Consider the following 21,362-nt stretch of genomic DNA (forward strand, 5'->3'; position numbering starts at 1 on the left):
ATATTCTCTACCAAATTAGCAGACTAAAACATATCTGACCACTGGGCTTAACAATTTCACATTTATTTTCTCAAAGAGTTTTGGCTTTTATTAGACATAATACTGAAAATTTCCATCACGTTTGGGGGTGAATCCCTACTTTGCTATTCTGGCGGCTTCCTTGGGCAAGTTTTTAATTTCCCTGTGCTTTAACCCTCCTTTTCGCAAAACAGAAGATATGCAAGAGTATATACCCTCACAAGATCATAGGAAGAATTAGATAATACCTGCAAATCTCACACACTCACACACGAAACTTTTACACACACACACACACACACACTGTCTTTTAGTTAAACCTGTCTACTCAATTTTCTCAGAAACAGAAATACCATTTCCAGGTAAGGAAAGCCATGAGAGTATTTCTATTTAAAAAATATTTAACCCTTATGTCAAAAACAGGGGGCAAAGTGGAGAAATTCCCTACCTTCTTACCAACATCCACAACACTGGCTATGTACACAAGAGAGCAAGAAGGGGAGATGACATGGTTTCAAAGACCTAATTTAGCTTGGTAATTGTGCCTAGAGATGATCTTGTATTTAGATCTAGTTCTAAACTTGGACATTTATTACCAGATATCATTCAATATTGTTTAGATGAAAGGATTCCAAATAGAAACTTAAGAAAACTTAGCTGTTAAGTGGACAGCTGAGTGCTTTATATAAGGTGACAGTTTAAGAGTAGTTACAGAAGCACACTATGATATGGTATTTTACTACATGGAATGAGGGATGTAATGTTCTGGCAAGAAGTGTGCAACTAATTTAGGAGCTCTATTTAAAAAGGAAAAAAAAAGGTTAAAATTAAAAATTCTGAGGTTGCAGTGATAATGGCTTTGGAATTTAAAATACCAAGCAATCATATATAAAAGGTAGGTGAATATAAAGAGTATAAAAAAATTAACAAATCAAAGGTAACAAAGAAAACTGTAATTAGTTTAAAAATGGACATTAGATCAGAGTTTAAAAATCTCTAGTTTATTTCAACAAACACCACTTGATGCTTGACTCACAGGCTTTATTTACATTTGTCTACAGTATCATTTCCTTATGAAATGAACTAGTACAGTTTAGTTAAACCAAATGAAATCATAATCATCAGAATTGTCTGTAAACTACTATTAGCTAAATTATAACCTTGCATTTGCTTAGTACAGCCAAAGTTTTAAATACAGAAAGCACAAGAATAAACCAATGGTAACATGTAGAATCTAGATCATCTGGGCAATTTAGAAGGTAGACTTTCAAAAAGTCTGAGGCACAATTACAAGTGAGTAAAAGTTCTTGTGCAACCTACATAAACGCAGCAAAGAAAATTAAGACATAAAAACATGGGAAAGCTCACTGTAAAAATATTATCAAAATATTTCTACATTAGATATTTTGCTTTCATTTTTAGATCAGCTGAAGAGAAAAACATTCACTTTAAAATAAAAACATATTTTTGTTTGGTCTGTCTACGAAATATCTTAAAATGTCGTAATTTTTTATTTAAATTGCAGCAGACAATGTTATGGAAAAAAAACAAGAAAAAGAAATCAATATCCCATAACAAAAAGCCCCCAAGCACAGTTGTTGATTTCCTTTGATATACTTACCTTGCATTGTCACTGGAAATACTGTTAAGAGAAACCTTTTTATTTTTTAAACCAGAAAACAAACTGAAGCTCATGTGACCAGATTTTAATTTTGAGAAATGAACTCCGAAAGCATTTTAAGCCATAACTTACTTCAAATGAATAGGAAAAATAATGATTTTTGCTTACATCATGTAGAGATAAGCATTCACTTGTTATTCAGAAGAAAATTGTATGCAGTATGTTTATAGTTAACATTTTGAGGCAAATGTTCACTTAAATTCACAATGTCTCCATTGGTCTTTCACCAAAAGAGAAATATACTTTAAAAGCTTACTTCAATTTGCTCATTGACTATGATTTAGCCTTTTCTACGATATCATATTTGGTAACTAGATTTTGAAGAATATCACACAAAGCTTCTTAAAACATTAGTAAACATTTTGAGATGTCTTTATCAAGCAACCATATCAGTAGAGAAGAGATAAACTCTTAAGACTTTCTTTTTTGCCCCAAATTGTGTGTCAAAAAGGAAAATAAATCCCACTTCTCTCCTTGTAGATGTCACAAGATTCTTTCACATTAAATGTGGAGCAAAAAAGTAAAGCTGGATAAAAGAGACACAATGATTCTAAGGCACCCTTAGCAGAGGGAATTTCAAAGTAAAGACATTTACAGTTGGCTGCTTACAATATAGTTTAACTTTTTTTTGGTGAGAATCACTTTGACATCTGTTAACAGCATAAACAGGTTGACTGTCTTTTCCATAAGTATGTTGTTTCCAACTAGTTTCCAGTCTTGCCTCCAAGCCCAAAGTTCAGGCAAGCCTAAGTAATCCTGTCTTAGCCAATGGACAGGATGTATTTGAAAATGAGAAAAACGGGTTTAAATTAGGAAGCAAAGTACTCTGTTACAGCTGAAATGGTTTTAAATGAAGCAAATGGTTATAATAATGAATGACAGAGCATCTATTTTGGGACATTATGGCTTAAAATGCTATTTACTTTTAACTTCACAAATAAACACAGCTGTATTGTTTTGAAAAGCAATGAAAGGCATGCACCTCTACTAGCAGATTTAGCACTTCTGACCAAGTAAGACACCAACTTCTTTAAAAATATGCTTCATGCACTGAACTGGATTTTTTTAAGATGTAAATTTTAATACATTATTTCTTTTTTGAACTTGAACGGGAACCAGAATGGGATGATCCAGAAGATGACCTGTGGCGTCTGTAAGACATAATGGAGAGAGCAGGCATTCAAGTAAGCTAGAGCTAAATTTCAGCATTCATTCTTAAGACACTGAAAGTATACAAAATTCAGTACCATGATGCTAGCAAAAAAATTAAAAACTGAGATAGGAACTTACACACATAAAATTATATGTTTAGACTTTGGATATGAGCCCAGTTATCATATAAATACAATTAAAAATTCTCTACAATTTCAAAAGAATCTCATTTCAAAATATAGCCACCTCTCAATTATTTAAGATATTGAAGAAAAGCCTTGCAAAAATGTGTAAAATTACAGAAAATGTACAACAAAAGCATATAAACTTGGTAATGGAAGTGTGACTAAACCAATCTCTGTGACACGGTGTAGAAAGTGTAAGAAGTCTATTATGTAAAAAAGATACAGCAAGGCTTCTGTGTATGAGAAAATATATTCATAAATAAGTTTTGGAAATCTAGGTTACACAAGATGATTGTACAATTTGCTATAGGGTTATATTCATGCAGCTAGTATGAATAAGTCAATATCAACCTGGGTAAAGTAGTGGTGTTCCGTAGGGGTTGGCCCTGGGCTCAGGGTTGTTTAGTGTTTTCACCAATCACCTGGCTTATGGAATAGAGAACATGTTCATTAAGTTTAGATGACAACAAACTAGGGGGATTATATGTGGCTAAGATAAAAATTTGCAGAAGTGGTAAGAAAGCAACAGAATGAATTCCACTCAAAAACAGAGTAATTTTTTAACAAAGAAACAAATGCAGAGAAACAAGACTGTGTGTAATCTTAACATCTAAACTCCAAAATGTGAAGAAGCAAAACTAATCATTCTGTACAAGTAGGAATCATGAGATAATCCTACCACTGAACCCAGCAATTAATAGACTTTACATAATCTTTATCTTCACAAGCTAATAAAATATGAAAAATTTGCAACTACAAATAAAGCCATTAAAATGACTATATAATTGAGAACAGAGAAAATTAATGAAACTAAGTAATTAGCCTGTTGCAGAAAAGGCTGACAGATGACAGTTGCACTCTTCCAATATTAAGTGTCAGTACACATAAAGTAACCTAACATAGGCCTTTCTCAAAAAAGATTTGGACTGCAATATGAAAAATGTATTAGCTACAAGGAATAATTTCCTTATAGATAAAGGGTATGAAGCATTTGCTGTGGAAATGCATTTACACATATTTAAATGAGGACAGATTCCCAGTGATCTGAAAGTTAATTTTTTATTAGATGCTCTAGAATTCTTGACTATTAGTATTGAAAGAAGCCTAAGTATAAAAGTCAACTCATAAATTACTTCGACATATAGCTCCTCAATTGCAATCTCAAAAGACAGAAATAACCGAGAGTTGGCTATAAAAATTATAAATGGAAATAAAAATTTAAACAATAAAATGATCAAAGAATGGTTTGATCTACAATTCTAAACAACCTGATCAAAATACAAAGGATAAACAAAGTAATGTTTTTTTGAAGTTCAAAGTTGAAAAGTAGAAAGTTGGAACACAGGAGATAATAAAAATCTAACCCTTGACTAGGAAAGTTTATCTATTAAACACACTTAAGAACACCCATTCTTATTTCTACAGAAACCCAAACCTTTCGGGTGACCGTGATCTTGTTCGTCTTTTTTTGCGATCACCAGATGAAGAAGATCTAGAACGACTTCTCTTTCTGTTCCTCTCAGGAGAAGATGATGAACTTGAATAAGATCTTTTTCGTGGGGAAGAAGAGCCCCTGTGGGACCTGGAGCTGGATCTTCATTGATTGAGAAACAAATCAAACAGTTCATTAAAAGAAGAAATAAGGAAGATTATTTAGTTATCAGATAGCTCCAAAAACAAACAGGATTTTTAACAACTATGAAAATTTTATAAGGAAGAATACTTACTGCTTACTCAACAGAAGACTTCTGGATCAACTATGAAAACATTCTACTTAAACATTATTTTAATTTTTCCCTTTAAAATTTTATCATGTGTAATTAAAACCCTGCTTACTATATCAAAATAGAATTTAAAACTTTTTTTAAGGCTTTCCAAAATATACACAAATATTATAGTATTATAAAATCAGCAGGTAACTGCATTAACAGGACTTTATGTTTAGAAACTACATCCTTACATTTGAGAAGAAAATACATATCTTATATACCACTTCCCAAGGAAAATAAACATAATTCCATGTGGAATTATTCAACTCATTAAACTGTTACGGAAAAATCAGGCATATGGGACAGAAACAAAAGACTAGTAACTGTACTAAATTGCTAAATATTCAAAAATAAATAAAAAGTAACTTTAAAATGATTTATATTTACAATACTTATTTTTATGAAAACCCACTATTTATGAAGTATGAAGTGTTGACATTCACATGCTTCACGTAGAAGTAAATGTGTAAATGTTTAAATACAAAATTTTTTTCTTCACTTGTATATTTTGGTTGAAGGAATTTAGCTCAAACTTCCCAAGAAATTCACCTTTGGGCTTAAAATAAAACCAGAAAGCCCAAAAGGAGAATTCTTTGGAAAGTTACAAGCAATGAAAAAATGGGAAGAATATGAAGGCTGTTCTGTAAACCTTAATTATAATGGTTCCCAAAGGGAATACCATAACTTAAGGATTTTTACCTATAAAGCACTTAAATAATAATGGTAACAATAAAAAATAATTTGCGCTCTACTTTTTTTTTTTGAGACAGGGTCTTGCTCTGTTCCCCAGGCTGTGGTGCAGTAGCATGGCTCACTGCACCCTCAATCTCCAGGGCTCCAGTGATCCTTCCACCTCAGCCTACAGAACACACCACCATGCCTGGCTGGTTGTTTTAATTTTTATTTTTAGTAGACGAGGTCTCACTGTGTTGCCCAGGCTGGTTTTGAACGCCTGGGCTCAAGCAGCCCTCCCACCTCGGCCTCCCAAGGTATTGGGATTACGGACATAAGCCACCGAGCCTGGCCTTGTTACCTATTTCTTATTGGCTTATAATGCAAGTGTGCACATCATTCTTTTCTCCTTAACATGATTACACTGTGGCAGTCCTTTAATGCTAAATTTGATTCAAAGCAGCAAATACTTCTACCAAAAGAGCCACGGTGAGACTTCAACATGAATTTCCACAAATATGGAATTTCATTTTCTATTTTAGATGCTTTTAGTAAGTCATCATAATTAACTTAAAAACAAAGAGAGCACATTTTGACTAAATACAGAAAAATTTCCTGAAAGACCATCTTTCAAATTATGTTTCCCTCTACAGATGTGAGTACATGCAACCTGAAAGTTTACAACAGTCTACTACTTAAGACCACATCCTATCTCAACTAACCAACTAGATTTCCTGATTTAGTTTTGAGAGTGTTTTGTGCTCTATAAATAATACTGTGTGTAAAACTAGAAAGGAAAATGAGAGTACAGTACTCTCTAGGAACTTTATCTGATATAAATGGCAAATTTGTTTCTGAAAATATTAAAACAACTGCCGTGCAAAACAGAACCTGTTTTGAGGCACAGTTATTTTTCTTCCTTTTAATAATGAAGAAAATTTTTCTTTTTATTTACATATGTAATTTTATTTGAACTACTATTATTTATTTTTTTTTGAGACATCGTCTCACTCCTGTCACCCAGGCTGGATTACAGTGATCAAGGCTCACTACAACCTTGTCTCTAAGGCTGGTTTCACATTCCTGGCCTCAAGTGATCCTACCACTTCAGCCTCCCAAAGTACTGGGATTATAGGCATGAATCACTGTGCCTGGCCATATATAATGTTAATATACAATATGGCAATAAGACTTGGCTTCATCTTCCTACTTCATCACATCTTAGTGCCAAAATAATAAACACTGCATAATGCAAAATAGCCACCTGATTTCAACCATGGGAATGTCTTGGCACACTGCTGGCAATGGAAACATTTCATGGTGAGAAAATTAAGCTGAGGCAAGTGCATTAGTTTTCTAATGCTAAAATAAAATTGACAAGTAGAAGCAAAATAAGGGGGGAAAAAGCAGCAACACCTTCTGCAGCCTTTAAATATTTTTCTCTCTGCTTTACAGAGAGATGCTACCTCATTCACCTTGATTTCGACCCACGAGATCTCGAACGTTCTCTGGAACTGGAACGAGATCTTGACTGCGAACTGGAAGAACTTCTTGAACGGGACCTGGAACAACATGGAAGGATTTTTTTTTCCAGGACCACTTAATTGAGCTTTGTGATATGAACACTGAAAGAAAGATATGTATTAGAGTTCATTTTCATATAAAAAGATAACTATACGAGATATATACTTTCAAAACATAGTATTTTAAATTAGATAAGATTCAGTAACAAAAGGTAATTAAAAAAATAACTATCACTTTCCAAGTGATTAAATTACCCTAAAGCCACTCAACTAGACAAATAAAACATCAAGTATTATCACTTTATTACAAAAACAATGAATACTTTGTTTACAAGTAACTAGAAGCTACCCAGAATACATGCAAGAAAACAGAATGTTGCAGTTTATACTTAATTTCTCTAAAATGTCTCCATCATTTTCCTTTATAAATCCCCTTTTATTTTTGTTTCTAGTTAGTACAAAGTTTTGAATGTTGGCATGTGTATATTTCATCCCTATATGTTTCTGTTTACTCAATGCTTAGAGAATTAAAGGGAAAATGTGTAATTCTGTCATTGTTAGGTAATTATATTATTGGAAAATATGACACAAGGGGAGACATGGTTCATACAAATTTTAAAACTCACAAAATTCATTAATCTAATTTACAACTATAATTTGTCTTTTATAATAATAACCTGTAGAAAAAGATCACTATATTTTTACCAAAAAATTACTAGCTACAGCCCCACTTTGTTAAGCTTTCAGGCTCTGTAGTGCTCAATTAACATATATCTAATTGTTATACACTAATAGCTAATATTTTATTCCTAAATATGATTAAAATTCATTGCCCATGCCATCACTTAACTGTGATTAAGGTTCTTCAAGAGGACACTGTTAAATTTAAATCACTGCTTTCACTCACTTAAAATTTTATTTTTATTGTTAACTATAAAATCAGAGATTACATATTTTACATCAACAAATAAAAGAATATTCAAGTACAACAAATGAGTCCTCTATTTAGTTTACTCCTGGACTTCTCAAAATTATGAGCATTAAGTCGACAGAACTAACACGGCTGAATTTGCTCCTTTATTCAGAATACTGATATCAAAGCAAACTATTTAAACACTGTGTAATAAGCAATGATTTAATGCCTAGAAAATTTCTGTGCTAGCCTTTAACATCTTGAACGAAAATACAGATCTTCCCTTTACTTAATTTCTAAATGTAAGCTATCTCTTTAGATTAATTAGATGTAAGTGTATGTGAAAATTTAATTCAGTTTTTAAGTCTGTTTTAGTCAAAAGCATGAGGCTAAAATAAATTAAGGAAGTTTCATGCTAAGACTTCACATTTCTAAAAATACTGGACAACAACTGTATGGCACTAAGCTGAAAAATTATTTTAAAAGTTGACTTGAATTAAATTTTTAAAATAAAAAGGAAAGTTTATTTCGTCAAGAAAAACAAAATTTGTAAATAAAAAAGTTAGATACTGACATTTTGACTGGTGTTACCCTTGACCTGTACCCGTTTACCTGGACCTAGACCTTGAACTTGAGGGGGAGGATGAGCGTGATGAAGATCGTGAATGTGAAGATCGAGACTTTGAGCGACTTCGTCTATTAGATTTCTTTTTATTACTATCTTCTTCTTCACTGGCATCAAGATTATATTTTGAGAGATCAGCATCATCTTCATCCTCATCCTAACAAAAATTCAATTATAATTAGACATTTAGATATTAGTGTTACCTACCAGGAAAGATAAAACAGTTAAGTGTACTGAGCACCTCCACATACATATATCACAGGTATCTCAGCAAATTCATTTGGAATTCTAAAATTCACCTACTAAACTCATCTCAAATAAACAGACTTGACAACTTTGTCTCAGGTATTGCACAGACATAAACCTGGAGGTCATACACACTTTTTCTGTCACACATATGCATCACCCAATAATTTTCAAGTCCACATCCTTAAAAGTCCTTGAATCCACCATTCTTGGTCTTAAAAACTCAGTTCTTTATTCTCTAGCATATTATAGTAACCTCTTAGCTGGTCTCCTCAAATCTGAAGATCCATTCTGTCTCTCTAATATCTCAATATACTGACAGTCACCACTCTGAAACACAGGCCAGATAAATACATCTCACTTTTTTCTTAAAAACTTTAAAACTGGGGTATTATGTCTTTAGTTGCATTCTCGGACCTCTTACGATCAGGGTCTAAGGTACCCTTAATATGGAATAAAACTTACACTCTGGCCTGACAGAACAAGTATCACCAGACCTGAAGTGTGTGCTGTCCCCCTCATCTCATTCTCTCCTCTGCTCTAATTATACTGGCCTATGTATGATATTCTTGAAGGCTGCCGGCTTATCTCCTATTTAGGGAACCTGTATTTGCTGTTCTCTAACTAAATATGCTCTCACCTCAGCTCTTATTGCTGGCTCCTTCCTATCATTCAAGTTTCAGCTCAAACTTCACCTCCTTAGACATCAGCAAAAACCAAAGTTGCTTCTAAACTGTTATCACATCATGTATCTTCATAAGACTATTGCTATCAAAATTATCTATTTATATCTTTCCTCCTCTAGAACTGAATAAAAGAAAGGTGGTTCTGTTTTGGTCACTACTGTATCTCCAGAACAGAAGTGTTCCAAGTACAAATAGTACTTGGCAGAGTGGAAACCCAAAACCTTTGTGAGAACAAATGAAAACACAGAATATATCTTCACCAAGTGTCTGAGGTTGTCAAAAGCATTCATGTTATGGTGTAACTCTCATAAGACAAAAGGGAAATAGGACAAGAAAATTGTTCACCTCATCTAATTTGTATTTGGAAAGATCTTCATCCTCATCCTCTTCTTCTCCCTCTGATTCTTTATCTTCAACTTCCTTTAATATAGATGCAGGACCAACTGCTTTCCCTCTGTACTTTTTCTTTTTACGTCCGAACTAGAGAAAAACAATTTCAAAATACGTGTCAGCTGACAATGCATTAAACTTAATACATTTTCTAAAAAATTATCTTTATTTATGATTTCCTGAAAATGATCAGTTGCTGAAGACTCAAATTGCACTTACAAAAATAAAATACGTTTAAGTTTTCCTTTGCATTTAAGAATTTTTTCTATGTTTTTCTAATTTATATTCAATCTGAACACCAATATATAGCTTACCTCATCATATTCACCATCAGATTCTTCTCTTTCTATATATTCAACATTTTCTCTTTCATTAAAACCACCACCATATCCTTAAAAAAGAGGGCACAAACTGTTACCTGATGACAACTGATTTAAGTAATAAACACAGCATGCCCAAATCTCCAAACAACAAAAATCTAATCAACAATAGCTGCCTACCCATCTAACAAATTACTAGTCTTTAAGAAAGCATATTAGAAATCACCACAGAAAATAAATAGAACTTAGTTGGAACGTCACATGGCTATACTTCTAGCTCTTTTCAATTCCAATTTGTCCTACACGACTTATTTAATTCATAGAATGTATTGGTGGAAAACATCTAAAACTTCTGCTATAAAGTTTAAAGGACTTTTCTCTATAGTTTATCATAATTCTTCTCGGAAGAATTCTTCTGGGCTCAGTAACAACCAAGCATTGAATTCCACTGTTTACCAGATGCAAATAGTCTGAAATCTTCTGCCACACTAAAATTTTGCTACTTTAAAATGTAGCGGGCCTTATTAGAGCTTGGAAAATTCCTAATTACACAGACAAACACAGTAACACAATAAAGGCCATCTTTTGGCCCTGGTTTAATTGGTATAAACACATAGGTAAAAGTCACATAGGTTCTCTGAAGTAGCCAGTACATTTTGAAATTAAATTATTCTATTAAAAAGTAGTTGAGGTTAGCAAACCACTGTTCTTTCATGTCATACCCAATGTATACGATTCATTTGGCAGGTCTCTGACATAAGCTTAAAGGAGAGACTGGAATTAAAGAAAATGAGCTAGTTTTAGGAAAAGTGAGCTGACATATTCTGAAAAAGTCTCCCGTTGAAAATTAAAGAGGTATGCGTTGATCAAGAGTAAGACAATCTAACTGGTCACATACTCCAGAGCAGCATCAGGACATGCGGCCCGTGATTTTCAGACTTAAGGACTTCATTCATCAGCAAAATATTAAATAGATTTATAATAAAATATTTTATAAAAATTAGGACTTGTAACTTAAAATTTGCCTATCATGAATATTTAAAAAATCTTTTTAAAATTTCACTTTCTGGAAAAAAAAAACCCACACGAATACAACATCTTTTCTTCATTATACTTTGTACTAGTGAAAACTTTAAAATAGTTGGAAGTTAATAAAAATATTTTTAAACATACATGGGATCTAAATGGGAAATAATTTACATAGGAAAAAACTGAAAAAATATGAATATGGAAAGCTCAAAAATAAATCATAGTAAGATCAGAAGTGAACTATAACTCATGTAGTTAATTTTTCAAAAGTATGTAAATAAAATTATTTTAAAAGGCAGCAAAATAATCTGTTGACAACAAAGACATTAGTAAGGTATGTTGTATGAACCCATACAATATAAATCTAGCTCATTAACTCTTTCCCTATAAATGGAAAATACACTAGCTCCCTATCGTGAAAACACTGAAGCATATAATTTTCACTAAATACCTGAGATAGTGGAATCAATGGAATGGTATGTATGTTTCCTTCATTCTACTGATTTAAAGCATTTTAGGTAATGCGTATAAATTGGTTTTATTTCCACTCTTGCCACACCTCTCCTAATTACTTCTCCACACACAGAAAAAAGAGTGTTTAATCCATTACTCAGGTAACTCATCTTTCCCTTCTTAGCTTAAGCATAGCTTTCCTAAAGAGGACTTCATTAATCTTTGCTGCTGTAAGACTATTTTGCTCACCTAGGCATCCCCAGCACCTTGCACAGTGGCCTATAAATGTCTTCAAGGAATGAATACAGAAAACACAATTCTGGAATCATCTAATGAATTTGAATTTCTTCAGAAAGCTTTAGAAAGTAACCAAGAATTTCTGTGTAAGTCTTACAATGAATATATTTTCAAATTTGTCTCACAGTATAATATAAAAGCTGAGCAAGGGACAGGAAAGAATCAAACACAGGTTTAAAATGAATGTTTGGATCAGGATTGTGACAATGGAAAAAAAGCAGGAAAGGGGGATGAATATAACATGTACTTCAAAGGAAGAACCAAGGCACTAGCAGGAAAATTCTGTGATTCTACACTCTGAACAATTAATTCAACTCCTGATAACTTATTCTAAGGAAATACTCCAAAAGAATAAAAATCGCAATGTGCCAAGATTGTTTTTATGCCATTATCTTTGATTTTTTTTTTTTTAAGCTGACCAAAACAAAAATAATCCTAAATCCCGAAACAGAAGAAGTAAATTACTGAACAATTTGATGGAATTACACAGGATAAGGCAGCAATCTTTCAGAGGTAGTGAATCACATTCTCTTTTATTCATATCCTGTCTCATGCTTAGGAAATGCTCCCTGAACCCTGCGCTGCTTTATTATAAATAGCGAAAAGAAAGTGGAAAGCAACAGAGTAAGTCATTTCACACCTTCAACTGTTACCAGCAAAGACAAATACTTGTAGTAAGGGAAGTGAGAAAGGTTCAAGACACCAGAATGACCGAAAAATGGCAACGAGTAAAGAAAAGTGAGAAGTTACCAACATAAAATTTACCAAAACTAAACTACAGTTCTTGTGATAATGAAACTGTAAAGGAGTCAGGAAATAGGTCAAAAGTTTTTTTAAGTTTTGAAACTGTTAAAAAGATTTTAGACTTTATCCTAAAAGCAATCAAAATGGGTTTTTAAAAAAGGGTTTTAAATTTGGAAATAAAAATATGTAGAAACCAGCTAGGTGGCTATTTTTCCACAAAACATAATAATATCTTTGCCTAGGGTGGTAATGGAAAAGAATTTTTGGGGTATTGGAGATACCAAGAAGGAGCTATCTAGGCTAAGAAGGACATCTAGATTTCCAGCTTATGTAACAAATGTATGGTGAGTGGTACTAATCATGAGAAACAGATCATTGGAAGAGGGTCAGGTCCCAGGGGTAAAAATCACAAATTCAGTTTGAATATAATGAGTTTGACATTTGCATGGCAATGTTGAATAGGCAGCTGGATATATGGGTCAAAGAAGTCTGAGCTGGAGACACAAACTTGGATATCATGGCAAAGTTACTTAAAACTTTGGGCTTAGAAGAAAACACCTAGAAAATAGAGGAAAGAAAGAGGGTCAGGGATGGCTGCAAAGAATCCCAACATCAGTGGCCAAAAGAAGAGAAACCTGCAAAGGAGACAGAATAAACAATCAATCAAACGGGGTGGGGGAGGGGTGGTGGTGGAGGTGCGGGTGTACCTTAGGTAAGGGAAGAAAAAAACAAGATCCTTGTCAGAAGGCCTTAACTTACCCAATCAGTGGAAAGGCAAAATCACTTCCTAAGAATAAGGTAGGATTTGAGGATTGAAAATGGTGGTGGGGAGGGGCAGATCGAGGACATTATGTTATAATGTTCTCACATATGTGAATATAATTTTTTAAATAGGGGTGGAGGGGATAAAAGGAGAATTTCTGTTGAAGTCTGGAAGAGCTAGGTTGAAAAGATTCAACAGTGGCCCTCTGATCCCTAGAAACTAAACAGACAATGAAAATGGCCTAAAGTTAGAGAGGTAAAGAAAAGAGGGAAGTAGTTCACCAAGTCTAAGTGTGACAGGGTGACTATATATAGAAGGAATCCTTTTATCATGTGACATATAAGCAGTTGAATGACAAAATCAGATTTTAAGTAAACAGATAATGTGGTTGGGCTAATTGGTGATAATGGAAAAACTATATGCTATTAGGTAAACATTTTCATTTCACCAGTAACAACACACAAAGCTAGTGATCAGCTATTAATTAGGCCAATGATTACCAAACACCATCCAAAACACCTGCAGATTTTGGAAACCCACCACCAAGTAACTTCAACAGTTCTGCACTTTGCAATCTGTATTTTAAAAAGTTTTTCAGATGATCCTAACACATAGTTAAGTTGCAGAATTATTGACAAAGCTTTAGAACACTTCAAATTGTGTGGCTTTGCCCTTTTAAGTCACAGCAGACTATCAAAAGAATTTAAAAATGGTATCATTATATCATTACTAATAAACACGCAAACCAGTGAAAGGGAGAGGAGGAGAATATTTCTAAAAGTATTCTTATGTCCCTCCTTGTTAGGATAAAGGTCCCTAACACTGTTATTTTATAAATTGTGAAACTGTGAAACAACAGATTTGTATGTGTGTATGGGGGGAAATAATTCCAGTAAGAAACATTCAGAGCAGACTAAACAGACTCCTCACTTACTGTGGCTCTTACTCGAAGGTGATACAATTATTGTTTCAATATTTAGTGCTTTAATCAAAACCATTTGGTTAAAATGTGGTTGTTATCATACCTGTTCTTTCTTCTAATTTAGCATACTTTGGAGTATTACACATATTACACTCTGATCTTCTGGCCCAATTCACATTGCTGCAACTTTAGAAGTGAAAAACACCAAATTAGTAGGCTATAATATAGACGAATATCAAATTTTTAGATATTTTAGAATTTTAAAATAAAAACTAGGATGAAACCACTATCAACATGTTTATTAAGTGGTAATGTGAACAAAGAAAATGTACAATGGTCTGAAGAGTAAATGTGGATTCCAACAACGGACTGAACCATTTAAGCAGAGAAGCAAAATTTATACAGTATGAAGAATGCCTTTGTAATTTTGAGAAGTAAATGACAAATCATAACCACAGGCCAAGTATCACTAATCCACAAATTCAAAATCCGAAAATGTTCCAAAATCTAACTTTTTGGGAGAGGACATGACACAATAGAAACGCTCACTGGAGCATTTCAGATTTTCAGATTAGGGATGCTAAACCCACAAACATTTCAGATAACTGATACTGAACCTGTATAGAAATTCTGATGCCTTATGATAAAATATAACTTTAAAGGCTCCATTAAAGTCTCAGTCTCTGAATATACCTTAAAGAGTATGGTTATACCCTATAAATAATGTTAATTTACTTTTTTGAGGTATCAGTTCAAGTACTGAATTCCAAAGCATACCAAATCCAGTGACCAAATCTGTTGCTGGAAACTTTTTCAATACAAATTTATAATCTAGAGGATCAGAAATTTATTTAAGACTCTAGGGTGGGGAATAGTGGCTCATGCCTCACCTGTAAACCCAGCATTTTGGGAGGCCAAGGTAGGCAGAACGCTCGAGCTCAGGAGTTCGAGCATCCTGGGCAACATGGTAAAACCCTGTCTCTACCAAAAACATAAAAAAATGAGCCAGGCATGGTGGTGCGGGCTTGTGGTCCCAGCTACTAAGGAGGCTGAGGTGAAAAGATTGCTTGAGCCTGGGAGGTACAGACTACAGTGAGCCTAGATCACGCCACTCCAGCCTGGGTGACTGAGTGGGACCTCGTCTCAAAAACAAAAAACACAAAACAAAAAATACAAACAAACAAAAAGAGAAATTTATTTAATACTTTTTTGGTTTACTCCTCTTTCATACACATAGGATTCATCTGCACAGAGAAAAGATGGAAGTTGGAAAAATCAACAAAGAATTAAATCTAAGCCTGAAAATAAAAATCATTAAGAAACCTACCTATAATTAGACATAATTACTTATGGCACACAACTTATGAATCTAACATTATTTTGTAAATAGGCAAAATGAGTTTCACGGTGTATTTCACACTAACTATACAGTCTAAAAATTGGGGGGATTTTTCAATAATAGAAAGAAGTAGGCCTTAGTACTTTTAAGTACCGCCACCCCCCAATTTTGGTTTTTAGCTCACCATAAGCATTTGTTTACTGGTATACATAATCCATCACAGTGACAACTATTACCATTAAAAAATGCAAAGAAGAATTTCAAATTTCTTTATACTATACTTAAAGGTGAGACTGAATAACAATACCTTGGATTTAAAAGGTTACCCTGGCTTGTCAATGTGGTTAATAAGAGCTGTAATATAAACAAGTAGTGGCCAGATCTATTATTTTGGAAGAAAGAGCAGACAATAATTTAAAAAACATACGTTTTACATTGCCAGTCATTAGCACTAAATAGGCCTCGGCTCTTTTCTGCAAGTGTCTTTCCTATTTCAGTGCCCCCAGCTTTCATCATCTTGGCCTCAGTTGTTTTCTCTGAAAACAGAAAAATCATGCAATATGAACCTGGAGAAATAAATAAATGATATATATACAGTAGAAATAGAATCTTCTTTAAATACTTACCCCGACCACATCGATTACAGCTGGTTCTTCTAGCAAAGTTTACATTTCCACATCTGAAAACAAATAAAAAGCATTTATAAAAATTTAAATTTGTAAAATTTTACATTTTAACTTGCCCTCACTACATATCTGGAATTCATAACTTCTAATACATCTTAGTCATGTTAATGTCAATGCTACCAACAAAAAACTCCTCACAATTTACTGGGGGAAAAATATTAGACTGGAGTCACAAATTCAAAATAAGATATTCCAATCTTCCATGTACCAGTTATGTGATCTTGGTTAAGTTACTTAAGATCTCTGCCTCAAGTTCTCACGTTAGCAGATATCATTAGTTATAATCCCTTTACAAAGTTAGAAGTGACAGTTAACTCCACTTCAGTAATTACTTACAAGGTACCAGGGAGTTTTAAACCCTAGGGGTGGACCAATGAGGAAAAAACTTATAAATCAAGGAGGCTTCATGGATCTTAATGAAATTATACTTTTACAGGTAGTAGGTAGGATGGTAAGGAATCAAAGATGATAGGTTGTACTAACTAAAAATACAAAAAGGTTCAATAATTTTAAGAAAGACATGTAATGCTTAAATTTTAAAAAGCTGATTTTTAAGGCATTATACTAGAATACAATACAGATGTGAAGTATGGGATGACACTAAAGTGAAACACTCTAAATAATATTTAGGCTAAGTTTTTCCCCTAAAAATATTCCTTTTAACTCCATTAAACATGGAAAATATACTCTGAAAATTTCTCCTGTATTTATACATATTGTACAAGCAACTTTCTATTCATATATTTGTAAATGAGTTGAAATGCACTCTCCTTGCAAGTCCTATCTCAAGTATCTGGGTGTGCTGTCATTAAAGACACTGACAAAAGCACATTATTTTACAGGTAACAACAAAGTCAGAAGTTGTTGTTCTAAATCTTTTGAACATTTTCAATAACGTCTTATCACTCAGAGCAATACTATCGATAATATATAACTTTGGTTCTATTCAATATCATTTGTTAGGCTTGAACTACTCCTTCAGGTCATCTTAATATCAAATTACTATCAATAGCTACCAGTTAGAATTTGCTACACGTCATTGTCTACACACCCTATCCATGTTATTTCATGTTTTCATAAAAAAGTAATTCTATTCCTTTTCCAGCAGTTAAATTAATAGAATTTTAACTCAACCAAGGTTTGTTACCAAAGTTTTTGCTCTTTACAATCAAAACCTCTTTATTTGTGGCTAACTTAGGTACAATAAATAAAAGGCTTTTATATGAACATGAGTTGTACGTTACATTATTTTCCATGTTATTTCATCTACTTGTGCACCCTTCAAAAAAAATGTGATTAACAATTTAGTAGAGTACATTGGCGTTGGCAACAATGTCAAAAAGCAGAGCCACTAACACACGTGCTTCTCTGCTGCAGGCATCTTAAGGGCTGAGTAGGCAAAAACACAGGCCTCTTCCCTCCTTTTCGGCTCTAAGGAGGCGAAATGCCCAATTCTTGTGGAGAAATGATCCACAAAGAAAATGTCAGAATTTTCCAAATCAAAGAGGTTAGAGTTTGGGGAAAAGGGAAAAATAGTACGGAGGAAAAGTTTGAGTAAAAATACAAAACGAGGTGAACTGTAAGAGGCAAAAGCACGAGTGCGAGGAAGCAATATTTTCCGTGAACAAGAATAAAGTTCTGCAGGGAAAAGTCACGTGGGGGAGATCCAACACCAAGCTGGCCTGACCGGAGAGATTTCCTATCGCTGAAACCTGGTCGGGGCGGGGGTGGGGCGTGGGGCTAAAAGGTAGGCCATCTCGCACTCTAAAAAGAGAGGCTACCTTGGAGAGGTAATGTCGACGAAACGCTGAAGACATATCTAGAACAAAGACTCCGGAAAGACCTCTCTCGTGAGGAGATTGGGAGCCTTATTCCCGCCCGGGAACTGGCGGTTCGCCGCCTCAACCCGTCTTAAGGCACAGGAAATCATAGAAAAGGAAAATGACGAACGGACCTGGGAAAGCTTCCACTAATAAACTCCGCCCCAATTCAGGACCCTTCTTGAACTCACTTTTTGTCAGGGCAAATCCAGTCCCCGTCACTGACTCGGAAATTCTTGGTCGACATCTTGAACGCCACCAGCACAGCCACCCGCAGCTATGTCTTCACAGGAGGAAAGCGGGCCGGGGACTTTCGGCAACTCGGGGCTGTCCCCACACTGCCTGACTCGCGCCTACTACTGCGTCAGGGTTTGATAATGAGGGAACTGACCAGGAATTCAGCTTATACGTTGTTGTCCAGACTAAGATGTCTGTGCTACTGTTTCTTAGATGAAAAAGTTAAAATACAAATATCTTTTCTAGGACTAAACTAACAGGCGTCATAAGGACAACCCAGATAGGAGGCCTTCGTGGCACTAGAAGCCTCGGAGAGCCCCCTACAGGTGGGAGGACCCAAGAGTAAAGTACTTCCGCTTCCATAGGTGGAGCTGGAAAGGTGGAGGCGGAAGTGACTGATCAATTCAGGGGCGTGGGGTTCCTTTAGGGCGAGAAGCGGCTCGGGCTCTTCAAATTTTTAGGGAAATTATTTTAATAAGGCACAAAAATTCCGTTATTTCATGCACGTGGGATGTCGTTAAGAAACCTATTTTTTATATATACATAAATAGGTGTAACAGATAAGTAAGCATGGGAACCAACTGATAATTTTAAAACTGAGATATTGCCAACATTGTTTAAATTACCAGTGTCTTTTCCAGATACCATCCCATTACTTTCTTCCACAGATAACACTTTCCCATATTTGGGATTTATTCTTTTCTTTTTAAAGGTTTAATTTGTGTGCACTGTTAGTCCAAACTGCACCATTTCCGTAAGCCCCCTGCCATTTTGCAGACCTTAGTCAAAGTGAAACATTCCACGGGGTTTGGGCCGTGAGAAACAGGCTGCCTCTTATATTCTGCTGGGAGAAAGTACCACATTCCACCAGAACAAGGGCCAGAGCTGCCTCATCCTGGGAACACCTTATCAACATTTTCCCAGAAAGCAGGCCATGGTCTCCCAGACCACTCCCACCCAGGCCTATAAATTACCCCAGCCTGTAAGGAGCTATGGGCACGGGCATTAAGCTGATCTCCCACCTCTGTAGGTCTCATGCTGGACGTAAATTCTGTATTTGCTGTTAAGCTGCCCTGTCTTTCTTTAACCTTCGACTTCTATTCAAAACCTAACATACATGTATGTTTAATTTGATGAGCTATATAAGGATAGTTGATTATGTACTCTTTTTTTGTTCATGCAACATTATGCCTCTAAATTAATCCTAGGTAGTTGCATGTAGAAGCATATAGGTGTAGTTCTTTGATTTTCACTGATGTATACTGATACTATTCCATTTTGTGACAGTTTATTCCTTCTGTTTCTCAGGCTTGGTGTTACAAACACCAGTATGAGCATTCTTATGCATAGATTCTGGTATACAAATGCAATAAATTTTTTTAGAATACAGCATATACAGTCATCCTTCCCAAGTGCTTATCAATGGTAGCCTGGATAAATAAATTGTCATATATTTACACAGTTGGAATGCTCTATACAGTAACAAGAATAACAAATTACAATCCTATTATTGACCAGTATTTATTTGACTCACAAACACAGTCTTGAATTGAAAAAAGCCAGACACAAAATGGCATATCCTATATTACTCCATTTACATGAAGTTCAAAAGCAGCAAAACTAATCTTGGATAGTGATCACCCTTGAGAGTAGAGAGGAGATAGTGACTTGATGGAGTCAATAGGAATAATAGATGCCAGAGCTGGTAGATGATATGCAGTTAATGCAACAACAGTTAATCAACTATACTAACCGTAATTAGCAAAATTTTTCTGGGAGAATTATTTGTCAAGAGAAAAATCCTTTATAGTAAATCTAGGTTAACAATGAACAAAATTTGTGAATACATCTGATAATGACCAGAAGAGGTTATTTGAGTTCAAGGACTATAGCTGATTTTTCAAAGATAAATATTTCTACAAAAGAAATTTATTTCAGCTATCCTAATTTGAAAGAAAAATTCTACCCATTTTCTTTATTCTTACTATATGCTCACCAAATGGTCCTCTGATAATTTTTCTTCTCTCCTGAGCACACTTAACCTACTATGGTGAAATTCCCAAAGTGAATTTATCCACACAATTTGTTCATCTGGATTAAGCTCTCTTTATAGATTAAGAAATTGGCATTCTGAAATGCATATCAGTTGTTTATGGGTCCTCTTAATATGTTGGTCCCCAGGAGATTAGCTCTGGTGGAAATGGTAAAGTTGAGTTTCTGAATCTACAAACCTAAGAATCTGGCTCTAAATATTGCATTAGGGCTCACTCTGCTTGCAAGGAACAAAAATAAAAATAAAATGACTTAAACTACAAAAAGGGGGAGCATATTATGAAGAGAAGGTGGTGTTTAATGGATGGAATGCTAGAGCAGGAGTGCAGTTTCAGAAAGATCCTAAAAGAAGCTATCCTCTATTCAAGCAGCACCCTTTCTCTGTCTCTTTGCTGAATTCGTTCTGCATACACAGTATTCTTTTCTCAGACTAGCTTTTCTGTTACTTAGTTCAGAAGACTGAAAAAAAAAAAAAAAAAAAAAAAAGCAGTACTGCTCTTAGACCTGGGCAACCAGGGCTCCTAACCTGGTCCTGCACCTGGCCTTCCTTGAGATACCCTAAAATTCCCCTGGGGTGCCTTGGACCATTCAGCAGGATGGAGCCAAAATGTAGTACTATGTGGGTCCTGGACAATGGAAGTCCTGAGATGTTCTATTGCTTTTGGTGGTGGGGACCAGCCAAGTCAGCAGGACCTGTTGAGTGGGACACCCTAAGCCTAGATAAAATGTTATTGGCTTCTTTGTTTCTTCCCTTCAGGCCCTCCTGACCATACGACCCTCTTACGATACTCAGGGTCCCACCAGTGCTCCAGGATTTCTGGGACTAGCACCTGTAGGGTG

At 34.7% G+C, this 21,362-nt stretch overlaps 1 protein-coding gene and 1 long non-coding RNA gene across 3 annotated transcripts in view; one reads left to right on the top strand and one right to left on the bottom strand.

Moving 5' to 3' along the window:
• Nucleotides 1-997: 997 nt before the first annotated feature.
• On the bottom strand, nucleotides 998-18,782 carry ZRANB2 (zinc finger, RAN-binding domain containing 2). 2 transcript variants are annotated; one of them, XM_011977614.1, is made up of 11 exons: nucleotides 18,425-18,782; nucleotides 16,354-16,406; nucleotides 16,155-16,263; nucleotides 14,492-14,574; nucleotides 10,175-10,251; nucleotides 9,816-9,950; nucleotides 8,526-8,695; nucleotides 6,953-7,039; nucleotides 4,472-4,630; nucleotides 3,388-3,462; nucleotides 998-2,850 (listed from the first exon to the last, which is right to left on the bottom strand). In XM_011977614.1, exons 1-10 carry the CDS (start codon nucleotides 18,478-18,480, stop codon nucleotides 3,429-3,431), a joined length of 963 nt encoding a protein of 320 aa, XP_011833004.1. In that variant the 5' UTR covers nucleotides 18,481-18,782; the 3' UTR covers nucleotides 998-2,850; nucleotides 3,388-3,428. The 2 variants fall into 2 exon arrangements, with proteins under 2 accessions (XP_011833004.1, XP_011833000.1); XM_011977610.1 differs by lacking the exon at nucleotides 3,388-3,462.
• A 26-nt stretch (nucleotides 18,783-18,808) lies between these two features.
• Nucleotides 18,809-21,362, top strand: part of LOC105537955 — a 158,571-nt gene continuing 156,017 nt past the window's right edge. The window contains exon 1 of the long non-coding RNA XR_001005805.1: nucleotides 18,809-18,898. This is a non-coding gene — a long non-coding RNA (uncharacterized LOC105537955). The remainder of the gene's footprint in view (nucleotides 18,899-21,362) is intronic.

The sequence above is a fragment of the Mandrillus leucophaeus genome, unplaced genomic scaffold, assembly GCF_000951045.1.
Source record: "Mandrillus leucophaeus isolate KB7577 unplaced genomic scaffold, Mleu.le_1.0 Scaffold103, whole genome shotgun sequence".
NCBI classification, from domain to species: domain Eukaryota; kingdom Metazoa; phylum Chordata; class Mammalia; order Primates; family Cercopithecidae; genus Mandrillus; species Mandrillus leucophaeus.

Coding starts and splice junctions, on each gene's coding strand:
- ZRANB2 (XM_011977610.1), bottom strand. CDS start 18,480: ATGTCGACCAAGAATTTCCGAGTCAGTGACGGGGACTGGATTTGCCCT. Junction 8,696..9,815: donor CCAAATACAAATTAGATGAG/GTGAACAATTTT, acceptor AATTTTTGTTAG/GATGAGGATGAAGATGATGC. Junction 2,851..4,471: donor AGATCACGGTCACCCGAAAG/GTTTGGGTTTCT, acceptor TATGTCTTACAG/ACGCCACAGGTCATCTTCTG.